The 22,861-nt window shown below is 42.4% G+C and overlaps 1 protein-coding gene across 8 annotated transcripts in view; it reads right to left on the bottom strand.

Annotated features, from left to right (window-relative positions):
- The window catches only part of LOC119014696, a 91,106-nt gene that overhangs the window by 35,369 nt on the left and 32,876 nt on the right, over window positions 1–22,861 (bottom strand). For 3 of the 8 annotated variants that reach the window (XR_005073048.1, XR_005073046.1, XR_005073047.1), the window contains 2 exons: window positions 7,599–7,653; window positions 2,485–3,287 (listed from right to left, as the gene is read on the bottom strand). Coding sequence is in view for 2 of the 8 variants with exons in the window: in XM_037090100.1 (XP_036945995.1) it covers window positions 3,063–3,287; window positions 9,959–10,126 (393 nt within the window). In the remaining 6 variants the exon portion in view is untranslated. Of the gene's footprint in view, window positions 1–2,484; window positions 3,288–7,598; window positions 7,654–8,094; window positions 9,018–9,958; window positions 10,127–22,861 lie in introns of those variants that run through there. The other 5 variants (XM_037090100.1, XM_037090101.1, XR_005073045.1 and 2 more) reach the window with 4 other exon arrangements.

Genomic DNA, 22,861 nt, shown 5'->3' with positions numbered 1-22,861 from the left:
TAATAAGTTAGCTACAGTTTTCTTTAAACAGATCCAGAAACCACTTCTTTCTTTTCCATGGTCTGACATCCTGCTGGTCTTACACTGCCCCTCAGTTTCTTTTCTCGTTGGTGAGACTATGAAGATATTAGCTTAATGTCTCAGCCTGAAGAGATGTGGTTGATTTAAAACATTTAAAAGGAAGCACGTAACCATAGCAGCGTTTGGCCTTGCCTTGGATAAATAAAAGGATATGGTTTCTGCAGCAGTGACAGTCTCACATTATATATACTGTAAATGTGTCATCGTGCCTCCGCCTGCGCCCCCAGAATGATAGTTTACCTGAACCTGATGGAAATTAATGGTGATGTGTCACAGTATCCAAGGGCCCTTTGAGTTTATATATTTTGACTTCTGATTATGGCCTGCATAATCACAACTTTTTTTTTTTTTTGATTCCCTCCCAGCCGTCGCACGCGTTCATGTTGACTTTGTGGTTTTCCTAAATTGGACCCTGGCTCCAGTTGGCTGAGTTTCCATAGCAACCTTTAGCCTTATCTGCTACCGGTGAAGACAAACAATGAGGTCTTTCACTTTTTCTCGACGCTTGTTTTACTTTTCCAAGTGAAAAGGCTATTTATGGGAATACGAGCTATATTTGAATGAGAGCAAACATTAAATTCATTACAAAATAGCTGCTTATTCAAATGTAAATAGGTTATGGTGAATATAGGAAATTTGGTCTATTAGGAAATGACATTTATAATATCGCATACTTCTGGATGCCTACATGAACTTATGACATTTTTCATCGTGGTTCTGAAAGGTTAACATTTCTTTTATATAACTAACGCATGTATTTTGTGACTTAGATTTTATCAAGAAAAAACATGACATTAAATAATGGCATTGAAAACATAAGCTGAAGTGAAACAGGGAAATGTGGCATTGAACTCCAATTGCTTTTCAAATATAATTAAATGTGATAACTGACATAAGTTATGATGCTGACATTAGCTAACATTAGCTATAATGCTAAAATAAGCAGATGGTATCTATAGCTGACATTAGCAGATGTTAGCCATAGTTGGCATTCGCTATAATTGCTGACATTAGCAAACTTTAGCTATGATAACATACATGAGTCTATTTCTATTTTTTACCTTTTTATTACATAAAACATGTTTCTGATTAACTATGATAGCAGACTTTAGCTGATGTTAGCCACAAAAGCTTACATTTGCCGACTTTATGATAGTAGACATTAGCTAACGTTAGCTGTGACAGTTGACATTAGCTGATAGTAGCTATGATAGCTGACATTAGCAGATTTGAGCCATAGCTGGCACTAGTTGGAATTAGCTATGATAGCAGACATTAGCTGATTAGCCGAGTACTGCTGGTTTAACTGTCCGAAGAGATGTTTGATTTTACAGTTGAATGACTGACTTTTATAAATATGTAATGTAATATTTGAATTATCAATGTTACTTTGGTGAATAAGAACTACGAATGAGCTTGAAATTGTCTCTTGCAACACCGAAGACTGCATTTCCTCCCCCCAGCAGGCCCCCCTCCTAATTGTTGACATTTCCTCAGATGCTGTAATGATCAACTGATGACTTAATGTATGGCCTACTGTATGATGGATGAGGCTGTGGCTCCACTTCATTGAGCTAAGCCAACTCCTAAAACACATAAGGGAGGAGAAGTGGAGTGTTTTCCTTGGTTTCACTCCTAGTTCACTGCATTCGTTCTAATGCAAAACGTCATTATTAACATAACAGGAAAGGAACTAGCCAAGAGGATCCACTGTTGAGTCATGAGGCCATTCCCCAAAGCAAAATTTGTAGTGAAGCACTTGAGACTGTGTATCTACCTCTTTGACCCCAAGCATTCAGAATTTGTCAAATCTGAAGGCTAAGTGGTTGAGGTTTTTTGCATTGTTTAAGCCTGTGATAGCAATGGCATGAATCTGTAAAATTGTAAATAATAATAAATAGATAGAAAATACATTCAATTAAACAACTAACACACGTCAATTTACACATGTATTGTAACATGACTGTCAGTCAACATATAGGGAAGTGTCCAAAGATCTTTTTAGATTATTAAGTACATTTTCTCACAGATATTGGACTCTTGCTAATGCTAAACCAATGTACATAATACAGTAGAGAACTTCATTTGTTGATTTGGTGGCCCCTTTGACAAAAGATAACAAAGGTGAAAAAGGTAAACTTTGTTTTAGAACAGCTCAATTCATTCTCAGCACCACTTTTATGGTTTGTCCTACTTGATTAAGTCTGAATCCCATAATAATTTTCATGATAACTATTTAGGAATAGCCAGTCTTCCCACTGATGGTCTCGTTTGCTTATGTAGGTCACAGAGAGGCATCAGAATTAAACTGTTAAATTGCAAAGCTTATTCTTAACCAGCACCTTGTAGTTCATTTAAAGAACCACCATTGCTTCTCAAAAGTAATCTATATGACTCAAATAGAAATGTTCCAGGACAAAGTTTATTTCCCATCATTTTCAGTCACATTTGCCAACTTCCCTCCTCGCTTTCTGACATATCATCTGGTGTTTTCCCTGAATTAAGAGTGCAGACAACTAAATGAAAGGCACCACTAGCTTAATAAAAATTATGGATTTGTCTGGGTTTGAACATTATTGGAAACATTTGGGATCACTAAGTACATGGATCAAACAAACACAAAATATTACATATTATATATTTAATGCTGTACTTTTGAAGTTACGCACACATGTAACTTTCCACAAGTTAATGATTTATTCTGCAGAAGTGTGATACCCTAAAAAAAAAACAAAGGCATTTCCATCTTTGTCATTTTAAATGTAATGCTTAAGTTTACATTCATACAAATTGACGTCTTAGTATGAACACAAGTGAGGCCGAGCGGATCCAAACTATAACAGTGGACAGTCTCACCGGGCATTAAGCACAATGACACCTCTAACCAGTCAGATTCCCACATTACTGCTACTGGAACAATATTCAGTCTGTGTAAGCACAGTCGTGCGAAAACAAATTAGGACTATGATTAATGAACACTTCTAACAACTCCCAGACTGACCACAGTGATGGGACTCCCAGTAAAGACTGCCTCCTGCCCTCAGAGCTGACATTAACCCCCTCAGCATCAACACCGATGCTCCCTTGACTCTCATCAATGCAGCGCCGACAACTGTACAGCTCATTCTCCCCATCAGCACTTTATAGGCCTTCACTTCCAGGGTGCCTGTCTGCTGTGAGGCCTCACATGTCACTGAGTTTTCTCTCTGTAACAGAAGAAAAAAGTAGTTTTGATCGGAAAACTTCTTTTTTTTTTCCTTTTTACATCCTTCCTTCTTTTACACCTTTCAGTGTATTTTTCGCTTTGTTATGAACTGGCAGGGTTTCATTACCTCAACATGGGAACACGCTAACACACAAATAATCAGCGTCCACACATAAACATCCTCGAGCAGGATCCACGTGTGCCAACATGCAGCATTTATTTTGGTTTATATCCCTGGTGGTGATGATCCTTCAGCACTTTACTTAAATGCAATCAAACTGAGTGTGTGTCAATATCGGCTAAAAGACATCTTTGTCTGCTCTACAGTGCTCTTGTCTCTCGGCCCAGTCCACTGATACTGTACAACTGGCTGGCAGGGATGGTGCGCTCTGTGCTGACAGCCATGTTAGGGTTGATAGACGTGGGGTGTCAGCACCCCGAGTGCCCTGGTGGCCTTTACAAGGATGTCTTTCTGCAAATCACTCGCTGGGCAAATATACAAAGGCTGCCCAACGCCTGGCAAGCAGGTTGTCCATCAGTGCTCGGAGTCCCTCAGTGCCAGTTTGGGTAATTACTGAGCCTAAAAAAGGTCCATTTGATATCAAAGGGGACATCATATTAGCTTGATCTAACTCCTGCTTCTTTTGGGCATGTCTCATCACACAGTAGCATATATCTGGGAAAAGGAGAGGCAAGCTAAAATTGGCACGGTGTAAACTGCTGTCAGACACCTTTAACATCAAAACTAATGGAAAATTAGTTCACTGCAAAAGGTAATTCAATAAAATCCATCCTCAAACACTCTTTGAACTTTGAGTGGAGCACATACTGGAAACAAGAGGGAGCAAACTATTAAAAACACACAGTCTGTGTGTGTGAAATCCAAATTATAAAACAGTGTGAAGCTTTAGGGGGTGAAGTATATTGCTTACAATACAAGGTAATTACTCACATTCATCACTCTGGGTTTTTAATGGAAATCTTTCCCTCCTCAAGGCAAGCTGTAAAATAATGTAAACATTTACCTATAACCCAGCTACTTTATTAGTATAAAACACGCCATATTTTCTCAACCTGCAGCTCTTTTCCAAGCATGTATTATGCAGTAATCTGCCTATTTTACAGTAATAGGTTTTAAATGTAATAAAAGAAACACCAAGGGCACGTTTTGCTGCATGGGAAAAGTCATAAATCACAGTGTGTCTGCAGAGTGACAAATTACTGATGTCATCAACACGGCATGCCAAAAGCAGAATCTTGCATTGGCTGGTGTGTGCTGACTTATAGGCCAACACTGTCTAACTGTGTGGTACTTAAAGTGTGATCCTTAAAAAGCATGAAGCATATGTAGGGATTGAAGATTTGGATATTTGGATAATATACTCATAGACAGTTGACTTATAAACAGCTGATTACTGACAGATGAGATTTTCATTCAGTAATTAGTATTTAAATGAGATGAGTCTATTGGGTAACTACTCAGTATGACGTCTCACACAAAAACAGTAACTAATGATTAAGTAATTAGTATTTAAGGATTCTAGTTGGTTACTCCTCAATATGACGTCTTTACTTGAAGGTACACAATAAAGAGTAGCTAATGTTTCTGCAATTGGTATTAATGGAGTCATCGCTAGTTTGTGCTGATCAGCAGATGGTTGATAGATAATCAGGAACAATGCTAAGGAAAGTGGTCAGTATGTTGATTCACAGATACTAATGAACTAATCATTACCTAATGATTCATTAATGCTGGATCTCCCAGTCTGTCCTCATCAGTAATTCATCATAATCAACTATATGTTCCTCGAATCCCGGTTATTGAGGAATTACTCATTAACGAGTCATTACCTATCCAGTCATTCCTGATTCAGTTACTACTCAGTACTTTTGTAGACTAACTCAAGTAGCTATTTTGATGACTCCTTTTGCCTATATAAAGCAATCTTTTTGAAAATTAACAGTACTTTCACTTGGATATTCTACCCACCCATGCATAATATATATGAAATTAATATACAGAGTAGCCTCTGACATCCTGTTATTAATAGTCTGTAAAAAAAACTTGCAAAACCACCAGTCGAAGCAGAGCTGCCCCTAATTTCTTCACAGGGAAAGGGAATATTGAAATGAGCAATCCCACCCTGGTAGATGGTTACAAATGACGGAGAACCGCTGGAAACATTTCCACTCAGCACTCTACCTGCATAAGTGCGACTACTGTACAGACCAGAAATTATACAGAGACAAAAAGTAAACATTTATAAGCAATGTTTACTTTACAGCACACCTCATTTACCATGAAAAAACGTTTACTGAATTGAGCCAAGACCTGGTGAGAATGGGAAGTGGCAGAAGAGAAAGGAGAGCCAGAGGGCCGAGGAGAGATACTGACCGTCCTGCGTGTAGACATAAATCAAGTCTTTTAAGAGATATATAAGAAAGTGTGAGGAGGTATTTTACTGGCAGCAGGCGACATCACTCATACAGGTGTGAGTCTCGATTGTCTCAGATGCATGCTCGCCCACGGCTCCTCTCTGCCACAAACGCTCAGACATGTTTATTTGGACACATGCCATAAATCCCGAGCTGTCGAGGAGGCAGGGGTGGCCCTGGTTATGGTGCAGGAGGCCTGTACTGCTCCAATGATAATTTGTGGTTTGGTGCATGTTCGACTGCCTACAAAGAGGCTTCAGACTGCCACTGGCCGACTGCAACTGTGGCCACGTCCACTACAAATAACCCAAGGACCCTTATTCTGCAGAGGCAAATATATTTAATTTACCTTCAGGCTGTTTCAATTGAAGTGTGCGCATACTGTTTAAATTATAGAATAAGTTCAGTTAGAGCAGGAAGGAATTAACTAAAAACAACCTGGAAGCTGATTTTTATCTTCTTTTTCATACAAAATAAAAGCTTTTAAAATGTTGACAGTGACTGAGTACTAGTTAGATAATAATGGAGTTTATTTATGAATGTTCATTGGATGGTAAAACATCCCAAGCCTCCTCCTTGAGCCCTGCACCTCTTAACCTCTGCTCTCCTCCCAGGTCAACACACTCTGGACAAAGTCAATTTCCTCCCAACACTCCCTCATCCACTCGCAGTGTTTACAAATCTCCCTCTGCAGAAAAGGGCCGCTAATTTAAAAACTATGCCCGCGTCACCTGGTAAACCTCATGCCCCTGGACCCCGATCGGAACTGCTATGGGTCAGAGGTTACTGTCTGGCCCCTAGCTTATCAAAGCTGTGTTTATTTAAAGTCTATGTGCGGCAATGGGCGACAACAAACAGAAGGACCACAGGCAATGGAGCAATTTGGAGACAAATCCTGCTTAGGGATACAGATTAGGCATGTGTGTTTCGGAGTGCATAGCTGGAGAAAACGTCAGCGTTGTCACTCTCAATCCTGGTGACGATGGCTTGCTTTGCTCTGGATTACTGTAAGGTGAATGCTCCTCGGCACCTTGTGAGAACCTGCAGAAGGACTGAACTCGGGTGCACGTTTACAGGCTTTTCCTGGATAAACAATCTGTCTTGATTGGCACCCACTAAAACATCTGACTTATATCCGATCCATGGGCATTTAAACCTGGATAGTCCACGATTTTCAACCTCTGGTTAAACATTTACAGCCAGAATTATCTGTCGAGAGGAGACTCCAGAGCTGTCTAAGCCAGATTTTCCCATCACATGGTTTTACTAGATAAATCTAACACTCCTTCACACTTCTTGCACCTTTAACCCCACAGCATAAGATTATGGAAACACTTCTAATGCTAACATAAGTCCAGTCGTAAATACATCAGCTGAGCAGCTCAAAGCGCCATACATTCATCCAGCCAAAATGCAGTAATCTATCAAACTAATTTACAGTGTGCTTAAAGGCTATCTACAGACTCTTACAAACTATTTGCTCTCAGTCATCACTTATAAACACTGCTGTTTGCCAATATTTTCTTAATATTTTGCTGTTCAGGATGTAAACCCATATGTGTTGTGTCGCCCCAGGCAATAACAGTGCTGGGTGAGGACTTTAAGATCATAGCAACCAGGTCACATCACTTCCTTGTCCGTCTCATTCCTTGTCTATGTGAGCTGCGGGTTGGGGTTGAGAAACACACACACACACACACAGAGCAGAGAGGCAGGTAAACCGTGGGGGGTGGGGGGGGCAACCTTTGTTTGTGTTTTCAAGCAGCATCAGATAAGTGTTTCATATTATGCCTCTAAGAATCAAAAAAAAAAAGACAGACATCCCAGACCCTAACAAAGTCAATTTGTTTTTTGCGTAGAAAAAACTTTGGCTTACTTTTTGGTTGATTGCCCCGTTGATTTTTGGGATATCACTGACGAATGATGTCGACCTGCCAGAGGGAGCATAAGATCAGAGAACACTTCCTGAGGGCATGAACACCAGAGACAAAGTATGTTTCGCATTGTTCTGATACCATGTTTCCCACCACCGTAATCATACTTAGTCAGCAATTATCTGCTGGAGACTTGAGGCACAGCCATGTTTATAACAGGTGAACTCTGGCTTCATGTGACGCGCAAACTAAATTCTGAATATTCAAACTTAGATTCTTTCAAGGTTTATGTATAATATCAAAGAACATAACATATTTGACCATTAGATCATTTTTTTTTCTCTGGAGTTTGGCACATGAATATTAAAGATTTTAAGTTTTGTAATACTATACTGGCGATGATCAATTATAACCTGACAGCGAAGTTGACGGATCAAACCGCCACACACGACCATGACGGAGCATCGTAAGAAAAGGTGAGGTGTTAATCATGCTTGACCCAGCTTTGTTTTCCCACCAGTCTGCACTGTACGCAGCCACACATGGTGTCAAGGATGGCTCCCCCGGTTTATTTACTCTCATCTCAGGGATCTCTGGCAGCTGTGTGTGGCCTCCATTCCTCTGTGTTGTAAAGGCACTGCCAGAGGAAACGTAACGTTTTACAGTACTCTCTGCTGGTGACAGATCCAGCACACATGGCTGGCGAAGCTTGGACACGACGTAGCGAGATGGAGATCAGGATTCAGCTGTGACTGCGTGTCTGAGATGAGGGAAGCATCCAGAGGTCAGGGCTGTAAGTTAACCTCTGGATGTTTTCTTTATGTTACATGTGATTATTATTTTATATCATCATATTTAAACCCTCGTGTGGCACACAAAAGTGCACTGTATAACATGAAACTGCTGCCGAGCCAGAAGTTTTTTGTTTTTTTTTAATAATGAACAGATCCATGTGGAGCGAGGTGGAAGAAAGTCGCCCCCTTTGTGCTTCACTTTGCTCTCTTTCAGCCGGCAGTATCAGGTCGCCCATCGTCTGTTGGATTGATTTTAGATGATCTCTCCTTTCCCGGCCTGCTGTGACTGTTTGGCAGTGGAGGCAGGTTTTTATTATGCAGTGGCAGGACCTGACTCCATCTCATTATGAAGGGCAGGGGGGAGGGACGGAGGGACGGAGGGGGTGCGAGGGAGAGGGCGGGGGACTCGGGATAAGTTCTCCTTTGTGTACACCCAAGGAGGTAAAAGGCAGACTGTATGCGGCGGCTAGGGGATCACTCGAGTGGCTCCACAGGTCCTGTCGCGTGGCCCGGAGGGTTTCCTTTGGTTAGCACGCTCAGCCCGCCCTGTTCACAGCTGCAGAACTGCGCCGCACTGTACGGCCACCCATCGCTCTGCCTCTCGTTGACACACATACAGTGCAACTGCTGTGGAGAGTAATTAGACGGAGAAATACCAGCTGCTGTTAAATTATAATAGCGGTCATGAAAGTGGGCATGTTTACTGTATGTGCAGGGTTAAACTCCTGTTACTTAAGGTTATGGGAAGGTTACGGCGGGGTCGCGGTCCATGCTGAATTGTGTTTTACGCACACAATGGTGATGTAATAACAGGGAAAACACAAAAAATGTGTCGACAAGAGACAACCAAATCTTTGATTACTTAGAGCAAAGTGTATCCTTTAAATAATGTAATATTCGGCTCTTCATTCATTTTCATGATGATGTCAATGGAGACAAAATTTAGAAATGTCTTACGTCTACTTACGTCTAAATGTCTTGGGTTTACTGTGAATGTTACACAAGCTCGGCAGCTGAATACAATATGAGTTAGCGATGAATTTGTTTCTAAGTCACATCAACCTGTAAACAATGGGGAAACCCAACATAAGTCTTCTGGGGCACTTTTGTTTTATGTTCCCTGCTAACTGTCCCAGACATTCGCCTCTTCCTATTCAGAAGAGCATTTGTGGGCACATGTGGTCTAAATTATGATGTTATATGATGCAAAAAAAACGCTGTGGCACGGAGAATCAATGAGGTATGAAGCTTTGCCACGTCTAGTGTCGGACCCCATCATTCAATCCAGGAAACTGGGCAGAATGCAGCGTTCTTGTGCCCTTCCTCAGCACACGCACCACTCCCTGTCGCTGGACAGTAAAAGCTTAATGAGATGTTAGATACATGTAATCGCTGCAAATTATTATTGAGTGTGACTGTTGCCCTCTTTAAAGAGATCACACCAGTGTATGGCAATAAAAGAGCAAATTCGTCATTGACATTTACTTCATCATGCAGCAGTATTTACAAAACTGAAGTTCCTCTACAACAGAGGTCTCAGGCAACAGAGAAGGGATAACATGCCTCACCTTTGTCTGCGAGCTTTGGTACATGACGACCAGCATGATAGTGGTGCTCCGTACAGGCCTGCCACCCTCACCCTGCCTTTCAGCACCTTCTGGCCCACAGAAAGGGCCTCTTTGTTCAGCCTTGTGCTTGTGACGTCCACTCAAGACCATGCTTCCATTAGCAGCAGCCTGCCAAATAACCACGGATTGTGATGGAGCCTAATACCCACTGCATATGTAGTATTTACTTAAGGAGGAATAGAAAATTGTCCCTCCCATGGCGTCCGCACACAAGACCACTTTTATAACTCACCTTAGTCACACTCACTGGCTTGTGCCGGGGTGATTGACTGATTGATTTTATTAGCAAAAGGTCTCCCCCTTTACAATACAGTGAATATTTTTGATTTATCATCATCACCTTCCACAGAAGGTCGACGACAGTTATGTTAGATGTCAATCAGTTTTGATTATAATAAATATAATTAGGCATGAGGCCAAAAAGCTGGTGACTGTCATTAAAAAATAAATCTGTTTTTACATGCCAAATTAGTTGCTAGGCATTAATAATGTGAACGTGTTGCATTGTGACATAACAAAGTCACGGAATTAAAGGTGAGACTACTGTCGAGCAGTGTTCCTGAAAAGACATTAAGCAATATTTGGAGGCACTTGAGTACACGGACTATAAAATAATGATCGTGTTCATAGACATCAAAATAAATACTGTCCTACAGCTGGCCAGCAGCAGCAGCCTGTTGAGTTGTACAATCTACCATTTAGACAGAATTTTAGCCGTGTCAGCAGTGGACACACAAGAACTTCATATTTTATTGGGTGTACTCGAAAAGGTGTTTTATTGCATATGAAACACAACCCTGTGCAAACCTAATGAAATGGAAATTCAAATTCCCAAACAAACTTTTAGAAAGACTAAAGAAGCTACACCCTGGTTTGGATCTGAGGTGTTTTTCCACCAGGCAGGGCTGATATTCAGCGGCCATGTTCGAAAATAAAGTATGACAGTCTTGTGCTTATTTAACTTGGATACAGTGACACGGATTCTCTTATCACAGCTTTCCTCTTTACTCACATTGTCCGCGGTACAGGTTCTTACAGTATATGAATTGAATCCAGGCACTCAATTTAAACAAGTCTCAGAGAGAGAGACTAACCTGCTGAGCCAAGTCCACAAGTATATGGAAATAAAACAATATTCAAACATCACTCTTAAAATAAACATTTGCACTTGGTCGACACACTTGGCAAATGCTCCTCCACGCTGTCTCTATTTGAGGAAATCCAATACATGTGTCTCGTCATATTTTCATGGATTCTAATGATATCCATGCGGCATCGAATCATCATGTAATAAAAACCCATGACCTGACTGTTTTTTATTTAGGATACTTTTTTTCCCCTCTCACTATGTGAGTAATGCACTGGGCCTAAACACACTTGCATTAAAAGGCTAAAGACAGCAGCTGGCTTTTAAGAGTTTTATTTTGGGAAAAAAAACAAAAAAAGGTGAAATATGAAAATAGTATTGGACTCAATGATAGTGATTACAAAATCAGAAAAATGTAAGATACTGTAAGTTATTCTACTTTTTTGTTGACATAATAACATAAACCAAAGGAGCCATAAGAATAATTTACCATTGCAATAGGCATGAAACCATTCTTCATCCATGATGCAGCATTTTAAAATGTGAGCCGCTGGAATTAATTGAAACAATGCGTCTGACAAAAAATTGTAAAGATTCGACTGTATTCATGTCAGTGAATAAGATGCAATGGCTGATAAACTGTTTGTACTGGCTTCACCTGGAGTATGAAGAAAGAACGAGCGATCGTTAGACTGCACAGGTTGACTCGGGGTGGCATCTTCCGCGCTGTCTCGCTCTTTTTTTACTACCTTCAACTTCAATTTTCCGCTTTCACAGCTCAACCAACTTGAGCTTCATTGAATTTCCCCGGGAAAATAATTAAGGTGAAGGAGCTTCATAAAGAGGCATGTCTGTTAATAGAAACAAATCGAGGGTTTATTTTTGTGTATTTTTCTCCGAGACGGGAAACCCTGCCCATCTCTGCTTTTACTGGAAGTCTGTTCAGGTGTTTCGCTTTAAATGTTGAGTGGTTGACAATATTACGGCCCTTCCTCCCTCAAGGCCTGATGATGCTGACTGTGCATATGTAGCACAAGTCGTGGAGTATTAACTGCTCATCTCATATGCGTTATTGTAATGCAACCAAGCACATACTGCAAAGTCTTCGTCCTTTTTCTTGACTTAAGAACTTTTTTGGGAAAAGACAAAGTGAAGAAGGATTGAGTGCACATTTGCAAATATTACGTGACAGCACTACCAAGAGCCTGGTGTTTTTGATATACTGTGCCTGTTTTGTGCGATGACAACCGGTGTGTGTGGTTCGGCAGCCACCCACCCGTTTGGACATAATCTGAAAATATTTTACATGCAGTACAAATTTAGGCATAGTTCTGGTGAAAAGTAAATTGTGGTTAAAACATAAATTGGCTTATTCAAACCCAGGCATGGCTGTCACCACAGAGACTATTTTGGTCCATTTTCAAGACCCTTTCAAATAGTGAAAGAAAAGGAGCGAGGTTGTTTATTGGTGGTAACTGGCTAAGTAACCAAGTGTCAGATGTTGAAATTAAGCCTTGTTTTACATGCTTCTCAAAAGTCTGACCACTGCGGTGTGTCCGACATACTTGGTTATAAATCTTGCAGGTACTGCAGAGGGATGCCATGCATGCATTAATTCTTCAGGCCCACCACACACCTTTCCACAGGCCAGAAAAACAAGGAGTGTGGTCAGTTTTTCCAGTCCGGCCTAATTAAAGGGGAGGAATATGAAACATGTGTCCTGTGCTTACAAAAGGGCAACCGAATGCATCACCAAGATCAACACACCTTTCAACAAGCAACAGCCATTTCATTGTTTACAGAGAATCACATATCATAATGGAGAAAGGGCAGGCTATACTTTGAATACAACACCTCAGGTGGAATCAAGCAAGAAACACGAGAACTGACTATTTATTCAAAAGTCTTTCAAGATAAAACAAATCAAATGAAAGAGCTTTGGTGATTTCAAAGGAACGACAGTAAACGAGAAACACATTTTTTTCATTTTTTCTAAATAGAAATGTTCAACTATGTCAACTACATGACAAACTAACAAGATGTTGCAAGGGAGAGGTCTAATTTTCTGGTGGACCTGAGCATTTCTCTCTGGGAAATCAGGAAGAAAATCCTTGTCATTAGATCAAAATCTGCACCTCGTTTGTTGGGCGCTAAAGTTTTACTGGACTATTCTGTGTTGTGTAAGTAACCACAAGATATTGCCTTGTGCAGTTGCTTGCAAATACATGGCCTTACTCTAAAACAAATCCCGTTACGTGTTATTAAAACTGTCATGCTTAAAGTGAGCCGGTGCTCACTCCGTCCTCAAACAACCATTATGTAAGTTGACCCATATTTAAGTTTGTCGTTAGGTGGCGACCTCTAGTGGCGATACTGATTATTAAGGCAGCAATGGAGGATATCGGGCAAAGTAGTATAAAGCGCAACAAGTCTGTATAGGGAAAACATTTGGGAAGAATAGTTGTGTCAAAGAAGCCCAGGACTTTAATTCTGCATACCGCCGTTCGAGTCCCAAGTCACATAAGTAACCTTTTTTTTTTTTTTTTTTTTTGTTCACCCAATCCAAGACCTGTCTCTGCAACGGTCATGTTTGTTTAGGGAACAGTGACGAATGCTGCTGAGTAGCTGTCAATCAACACACTCAGTTGTTTCAGCATGACGTGTTGCACTAGTACGCTGTAACAGCAGTTTTACATTTTACTCTTTGTGAACAGCACAGTGATGTTTTCTTGCTTACCGGCACATGTCACAAGCGGCCGGCACTCTTCTGCCCTCTCTTCATCCTGATGGTGGTGGTGCTGCCTGCTTCGTATTGGGGACCATGTTAATCAATTGTGATGTTCATACAGAGGCTGCTGGAGATCCACAGCAGGCTGACAATCAGCAACAATCATTTCGGCATCTGTTCTGTATTCATCTCGTCACAAGCAAGCATGCCAACATAAGGCACTCTCCAATTGCAGCACTGATTACAACTACATTATAGCCTAAATGGAGCAAATGTTATGTTAAACATATGAGTTAAAATAAACAGTTTCAAGTATTTTCAGTTATTCCAATAATTAAAAGCACTTTAACTTATCAAAAGGATCATTTGTAAGAAATTATGTACACAGCAAAACGTCAGTTTAAGGAATGCCGTATGCTGTGGTACTTGTGGCTTTGACCTGGAGTAGCAGTCCACCTTCATGTATAATAAGTTTATTCACATAATAATTGCTGCATGGGAATACCTTGGGTAAACTATTCGAGACATATCAAAAACAATCGGGTGGTTGCAGTAAATTCCTGCCTCACCATGAGCACTCTGGAACAGAGGTGCTCAGTGAGAGTTTCGGTCCCATCTGCCAGCGAGCCCATCAGGACCTGGAAACCAGACTGCTCTCTCTCACAGAATGTCTGGAGGAATAAGGCTGCTGGGAGGCTGTGGCAGAGCCCAGCTCACCTCAGGTCATCTCAGCAGTACCTTTGTGATATACTGGTGTTTCTGAAGATACTCTTTTACTTTTAGTACAGACGACTCAAAAGCCACCGAATACTCATAAAAATGCAAACTTGAATGCCCTTTTGAAAGCTGCATCATGATGGGAGTGCCATTTCCATGTTTCCTTGGAGGAGGGTCAAATCATATTTTGAGCCCCGCTGTGAGGTGAGCAGTGTCCCATACTCATGATGAATGAGGCTCCTAGCGGGTAGGTGGCAAGGAGGACAGCTCCAATGTTATCGCACAGCGCCTTGAAGCGCTGCACTTCTGAGGGCCCGCTCACCTGGGAGGGCCCGGTACATTAGGGCCTTCATCAATCACACCTAGGCAGGTTTCCACAGGCAGGAGCGTGGACAGGCCTGCCACAGCATTAAACAGGGGGCTGCTGCCAAAATATAACTCGGGAAATCATGTTCTGACCAGGACAAATCAGGGTAAATGTATGACCATTGTGTAAATGAGCAAGCTACTGCAAGACATATGTATTTTGGAGGCGTCGTTATTACTAATTTGGCTCCAAAAGCACAAAGAGCTTTTACCGTCTCTTGCACAATGAAGAAAAGTTACTGGTAATGCAAAATAAACACCTCCTTGTTATGATAATTTGTAGGTTAATAGCAATCATTAGTCAAACAAGGCTTCTCATAATTTAAATTGAAGAAATGTGCATTTTATACAAGGCACACCTTTAAACCTTTACAAACCTACTCGTCTGTGCCGTAATTAGTCTTCGGGGACTCCCAGTGCCTTTTCATTGAGTCATATTATCCCTGCCGTCGCCGGACGTTTTCAAAGCTCCAGCAATCAATGCAGAGTTAATGAACCCAGTCCTGGGGCTCCTGTAGCCCACTGGAAGCACACGTTGAGAGGCCCCAATACCTAAGAGATCCATTTAAGGGTGAGATATCCAAGCGGAAAAGCCCATTGGTAGCCAGGCCACGGTTTATAGGGGTCAGAACAATTGGGAGAAAAGCACACCCAATCTTTCAGGGGTCCGTGTGCGCAGTAACACTGTCAACACACAAGGGAGAGCAGGACCCCTGAGGGTCGGTCATGGGGCAGAGCCTATGCCAGAGCCTCTCACCTTCTCTCATAAATCCTTACAATCTGAACTCCCACTGAATGTTGTGGGAAGGTCAGGTGTTTGGTGCTCGCCCTGGAGAGGTTATCCTGTTCTCCCCTATTACTGCAGAAAAGAAACTCTTGACCTCAGCACGCTACTGGTTTCGTCTGATACTTAAGGCACCACAACTTGGTCCTGAATAGTTTCAGTTAAAACATAGAAACTGAGAACATGAACCGAATTACCAAATGTAGGAGACAGAAAGCCTAAGAAAAGACACTGATTACCAGTAAGGAGCCCTGTATTGTATGCTTAACATAATATATTTCTCATTTAGATTGGCCGTGGCGAGAAAAAGAAACAAAAATGCACTTGTGTTACTTCTTGTAATAAAACCTTCCACCAAATGGCCAATGCTGTCAAATGACTCCTCCAGCACACTGTGGTACATTATGGTGCACTGTTATGTACTGTGAGCAAGGTGTGCTGTGGTATCTGGACTCTGGTTTTTCTAAGAGGTGGAGCGTGCCTGTCTGCTGTCTGCTGGTCCGGCTCGGAGGCTGTGGGAGAATAGGAGGGTAAGCAGTTGTTTGGCTTGGCCCGGACGGGATATGTGTACTGCAGCTACAGCTCGCTGGATAGGTGGATGTGGGCACTGGAAGTTGGCTTGGTACATACATACTCATTATGACCGGCACACACTCACATGTCCACACACAGGCTACACCACACACAGACACTCTCACACTCTGGTGGATCCATTCCCAGAATATTTTGGAACCGAACCAGCAGCATGTACTGTGTGGACTGTATGCAGGTTGGCCGTTTGGTTTGGCATTGGCAACAGACTGGAAACATGTCATGTGACTTCTGGAAAAAGTGGTTCCCACCAGCCTTATGTCTGCATGCCAAACTTTAGACATGGGCGATAGAATGCAGTCAGGTCTGTGAGCTCCAAAGCAAGGTCGGTAATTTTATATATCTGCTGAAAGTAGGTGGGTACATTCAACTATATGTTTTGTAAGGTATCCACAATTCTTGTCAAAAGTTATACGGATGCTCTAGAATTCAAGCTCTTCTGACTGCTTGTGGCTTTGTATTACCTCTAGGCCCAATCCCAATACACCCCTTGACTCGACCACTTAGTCCAACCCTTCATTTTCTGAGCTGACACCTGCGGGTAAGGTGCGGCCCTTCAAACCTCCACCAAAGATGGCAAAGTTGTTGTGGCCCAGTTCTGGCCCACACCAGATACGATAATCTAGCCCACATACGTGGAATGCGCGTGGAATGACGACACTTGTAAAGCAACGCTAGGTAATGAAACAGCGTTCATTTTATACGATGACATGGTTTAGACATGGGTGATAGAATGCATCAAATGAATGGCGGATGGCAATAATACCAGGATTGCCACAGTAACGCAAGAGAATTCACAACAGCTGAAGATCACATTGATGACTACTGATAACGGATGAGGATCTGCAAGGTTTGTTCAATTTCATAGGTGGAGACTTCAACCACCACCCATTTTGCACCTTTGTATGTGTTAAAATCGGCCTTGGGATAAACTGTGCTGGAGCTTGCTTGAGTTGAAATAGCTCATGTGACTGCCGAGAAACATGGTGCTAACAGGCCTACAGCACTTAGCTGACCCAGCAAGGTGGCAGTTCACCTGAGCTGATAAACAGGTCCACAGAAACACAAGTTTGTTGCCTTTTAGAGGGATTTAAACCAGCAGACTTGCAGGGGCCTACAGTGACACTGACAGCTTTATAGAGGCATGACACTGGCAGACTGAAACAGTACAAGCACTAAGACAACATACAGTACACCTTAGGAAATAATGATTCCACCGGCAAGTAACGGTGTGTACGCATGTGTGTGTTAGACGGCAATTATTTGGCATACAAATACACTAATCTCCGTGTCTACATGTGTGTTCATGCAAATGCAAACCGCTTGGCGTGGAGAAAGCAACCTCTCTGTTCGCTCAGGGTCAAGTGAGCGAATAATTATAGGAGGTGGCCTTACCAGTAGTCCGTTTATAACTCTAATAACGGAGCATGTGAGTGGCAGAATAAATGTCATGCTTGCTTCATAAATACAATGCATCCTTGCCTTTTCCGAAATGAGCTAAGAGCGGGACAAACCTATGAGTGACACCCATGCTTCCACAGAAGCACGCAAACACACACACACACACACGGAAACACAAGACCAACAATTTAAATTTAAACCAGTCAACACAAACAAAGAGGCATGCACACACGAGCACGCATGAAAATACAAACATGGTGGTAAAAAATAAATAAATTGGCTGATGTCAGAGTCGCCGGCACGTTTGGGCTGACACCTCCCGGGTGACACGCTGCTGTTTGCAGGCCAGGGCTGCAGTGTTAGCGAGCTGCGTTACCACAGCCACAGAGGACAAAGACAGCCTTCATGTGGTGTTCACTCAGCCCTGGAGACTACTTCTGGTTTTGTGTGTCTGGAAATGAGAATGTGAGGTGGCAGTGAGGCTCAATCGTACACAGGAATTATTTACGCATTCGTGCTGGAGTTTGTGTTGTCCCTCTTTACTTTGCATGTATGCACTACCTATCCTTTCATTATAGGATGGAATAATAGCAAAAGAGTGAAAGAAACAGTGAGATTTCTCCAACGAACAAAGACTGATTTCCCTCAGTGGGACATGGTTTCAGTTTTCAGTAAATTCTATAATGACAAAGACAAGGCCATCACCAAGGTAACTCCAAATTTCAACAAGTAACGGTTTCGATTTCTGATACACAAAACCTCCCTCCATCTCGAAACACCGCTGAGGAGGAAATATTAGTTCCCTAATAAAACATAATTTTGTCTGGAGGCTGAGCCCGGAGGCCCAACGAAAACAGATGTTGTCTTGTCATGTTAGCAATACCAGGCGTATGGCCGGGATCCATTTCATTCTGTTTTCATAATGAGAGGATTTCTCCCTCGCCGTCCGCTGTCTCTCACGTCAGTTTGTCTTGAAATGGAGCCGCATTCCACTCACACTGTCTCCTTAATTTGCCAGCCTGATTTGAGGCCTGTTCTTGAGATGACAATATTAATTAAGGGCTAATTAAAGTTATGCAAACAAAAGCTCATATTCATATTTTCTCTGCAAAGGTAGCCATATTAAACCAGCTGAAGGCTAAGGGGTGGCCACCGTAGGCGGACAGGAGTTGTAAGCTGTATGTAATTAAATAACGTGACACCTCTAGGAAACCCTCCACAACATGAGACACATTCCACCACATGCGTTTGTGTGTCTTGGAGTCAGTCAGCCCTCAGCCATTGTTAAAGCATGACCAGGCCACCAGAGTAGGGAGGGAGTAATAGAAACCCTCCAAACATATGACGTGACTGACGAGAGGGATTCTCCTGCGCTCAGTGTGGTGGCCGGGCAGCAATGCTATATTTATTTTGACGGGATCTTTTCTCAGTGTGGTGTGTAGTTTACGGGCTTCTAGAAATCTGTGTCACTGCATTGTCTGACTCATAAGTCTTGGTTTAAGTCTCCAAGATTGCCGCAGGGAGAATGGGCTGCTATTTTCTTACGAGACCCGGTCGACAAGAGAAGCAACGAGAATCCTGCAATGGCAATATTAACACAGCCGCCATTTTCCTCTTACGTCATGCTGAGGGTGAGGATGCTCTAAAGCTTTAATGATGTTACACTGCATGTTCCAGGTTGCAAGTCATCTAAATGTTGGGAATCTTACCAATTTATTGTTTACCAGATGGTGGATAATGAAAATCTGGAGGGACATCAGGCCATATTTCAAATTAAAGCAATATATTTGATAACACGTTAGCTAACGTCAGCATTCAACTACTTGCAAGCTAACATCACAGTTACATTACATCCAACGTGTTTTGCTTCCAGGATTAAATAAACATGCTGAAGATGTGAGCTGATACTTTAGAATCAGTTTATATCGCGCTTTGGCCATCATATCATGCAACTATCACACAGCATTGCTAATGTTAGCTGTTGACTAACGAAAGGTAACAGTTTATCCCTGCAGATTTTTGCTATTCAATATGAAAGTGTTGAAATGATTACTGTCCGTCAGATTTTGCAACCTGGAAAAAAGCATTACGTGCTTCCCACCCTGACTTTGATCTCAGAGGAAAATGGCCTCCGTGTGAATGTGGTCTATTGCTAAGGCCGGGGCACCTCAGACTAAACAGACCGCCAACTATTGTTTTTAAAGTGAGCCATGACTCAACACCAAAAAGGCTAAAACCAGGTCAATACATCTGTGGAGGAGGACCCACAGGACAGCGCTGTGGTCAAACAGTGGTCAAAAACAGATGAAGGCACATGCTCAGAGGTACCGAATTATATGGACCTGACTGCAGCTATCTTTGCAGGTCCGTCTTTGAAGTGATCCCACAAGAGCAGCTTGAGACCCCGTCAAAGCTCTTCCTCGTCTCTTTTCCTGTTTCTTTGATGTGAGTCCAGCTGAGACATCTCTCTCTCTTTCTTTCTTTCTCCGGAAGTGATAGGAGAAGGAGGGGGTGGAAGCTGCAGGCCTGACCAGCAGCAGACACAGGCTCCGTGGTGTTAAAAGCAATGAGCTTGTGCAGGGCTTCACTCTGGAAACACCAAATGTCCTAAATAAAGAGAAGTTGCAGGCCTCTGGCTGTCTGCCCACGCACCTCGGTACAGGCACCGATGACTGTCATAGGAACAGTTTAGAGTGATAAGACGCCCGATCTCCCCAAAGCCTTCCTCAATAAGACTGTTATCAGCAGCTCCAGAGACCTGTTCAGCATGTGGCCATTCAGTTTCAGTGAATTCAGTGAGGTCACATGGGTAAGAGTCGGAGTCTGAAGTACAATAGAGTATATATATTCACTCTCTTGTGTACGTTGGCATGATCATGCAGAGTGTGTACGTTTAACCCAAGTCTGATGCTGACAAGTGAGGCTTAACACTAAGTCTTACAGCTGGACCTCTTACCAGCCCATCGTCCTCAGCGGTTCATCAGGCCCAGTACTGCACTCTTCCTGTTTTGCTTAATTAGCACATGGCTACAAATCAAAATATTAGCAGTGTCAGGTTCCTGCTGCCCAAAATGCTTGTCTCTGAAACAAGCTGTTGCTGGGAAAGCAAGGTTTTTGAAACGGCGGTGTGGCGGTGCCAGTAAGTATTGTGGGCGGTGTTTCTGGCAGCGGTGCGGCCCTGTGGGTTTGGAGGTCCGCTGTGTTTATGCTTTTGTCAGACACTGTGTTGGTCCCCGGGCCAGGCCCCTGGAGGACCCCTCCTGGCTGCCGCTCTCGCTCCTGTCTGCTTGCTCCATAGTAAATAAGCAGCTGTAGGCCTGGACCTGCGCTCTGCATACTCTCACACAACTAACTGTAAATGAGAGGGAAAGCTGCCCCAGCCCCAGCACTTCACACACTTACAGCCTGCCACACTTACTGTGTTACACAACACTGGACGAAGCCAGCGTTTGGGTTGCTTTATACGGAATGTGAATCATATACTGAACATAGGGCCCTCTTCTCCAGTGGGTTGCAGTTCAGTGTCCTGTCCACAGCTTTGTGTTTACTTAATGCCAGGCAAGTCTCAAGTGTGTCAATCTCACTTGCATTATGTTGCAATTTAAAGGGCTTAGTACCTGTCTGATAATGATGTTAATCGCCAGTCATCTAATCTGTTAAAAAAATATGACAATGAATTTAATTTGTATTAAAATTATTAAAATTCAGCTAAATAAATATAATGAAACCAAAAAATAAATAACTTTATCAAAGCCTATGTATTGTCTTTATTGCCTCAAATTGAAAAAAAGATTCCCAATCCATCACATTTAAAGCCAGATATAAAGAAAATATGGGACATATCCTGCCTTCTGGACCCATTTACACGTCACTGCAGCATAAACTGCGGTTTCAACACCTCTTAAGAGATCATTAAGCTCCAGAAATCTCTTTTGTGAAAAAGGTTTACTTTGAACACCATTTCCACAATCCTCTGATCCATACTCCCCTGGACCCTATCAGAGCAAGCTGGCTGGAGGGTTCTTCTACGCATCAGAGAGGTATCAAAACTTTGACATCAGCGGAGGAGCCTCAGTCATGGCGCTGAGTCTTGCCCTTTTCCTGATAGATATAAACACACAGATATAAGTCGGCTCCTCGCAGTCAGGGGTTCATTTACAGGGAAGGCCCACAGCTGGCTGGAACCACAAAGCGGTCATATAATGCAGACGGAGCATAAAAGCTCTGGTCAAATGGGCCCTGGAAGGCACCTTGGGTACGATTCCCTTTCAGTCGAAACTCACTCTGGATGTTGAGGGGTTAACCTGGTCTTATAAGAGCCCCTGATGACATTCGCACTGAGTTTAGTTAGAAAACTTGAACAAGATTTCATTGTGGTTAGGGCTGTCAGCATTTAGTTTTTACAATGATGTTAATGTGTGATTAGAATTGGTCATATGTCAAATTCATGCTCCAAACAAGTAGGGGCACAGTGTATAAAAAGAGTGAACACTAACTGTGAATGCAGTTAGCTAGTTAGCTCAGTTAGCCACGCAGCTAGCAGTCTTCAAACAGGACTCTCTGGCACATCCAGAGGCCTTAGCGCTACTATCAAACTATCACCTCTTTAGGCAAAAAGCTGTGTTATGAGTGTGGTTGGGCCAGGGCTAGCTGATTAGCACGCTAACTTCAGTAGATATCATTGCGTCACAATACTCAGATATCTTTGACATTACATCAAAACTGTTTTTTATTTTCACAATCTGTTGATAATTTTAGTTAATGTTCTGAACTGATGGCTGTCATTTCAGTGTCATTATCAGTCATCTCTTCACACAATAGCCCCGTCGATAGAATCAACTTTTCATGAGTAGCCACTTAATATATAAAGTCCACAGTGGGAGAAGGCTGACTAACCCTCCCTGACCCTCCACAACCTACCCACACTCACACATTCTCTGGCATACCGCGTGAATATAAAATGCAAAGCAAACTTTGGGCTGGGTAAGCATCATTAACGTGTTGTTGCTCCTTATTCCAAGAATCAAATGCCCCCTGCTGCCTCAGTTATTACATAACATGCAAATCCCGTCTGCTCCTTCGTTTATGGGACCCCCGCATTTTATATGTTTTTCGCGGTGGATGACAACGACAAGTAGCCCGGATCTCTAGGTGTGTTTGTGTCTGCAG

Source organism: Acanthopagrus latus, chromosome 23, assembly GCF_904848185.1.
Source record: "Acanthopagrus latus isolate v.2019 chromosome 23, fAcaLat1.1, whole genome shotgun sequence".
In the NCBI taxonomy this organism is placed as follows: domain Eukaryota; kingdom Metazoa; phylum Chordata; class Actinopteri; order Spariformes; family Sparidae; genus Acanthopagrus; species Acanthopagrus latus.
The sequence above is the reverse complement of the archived record's forward strand: the minus strand, read 5'-3'. Positions and strand labels throughout refer to the sequence as shown.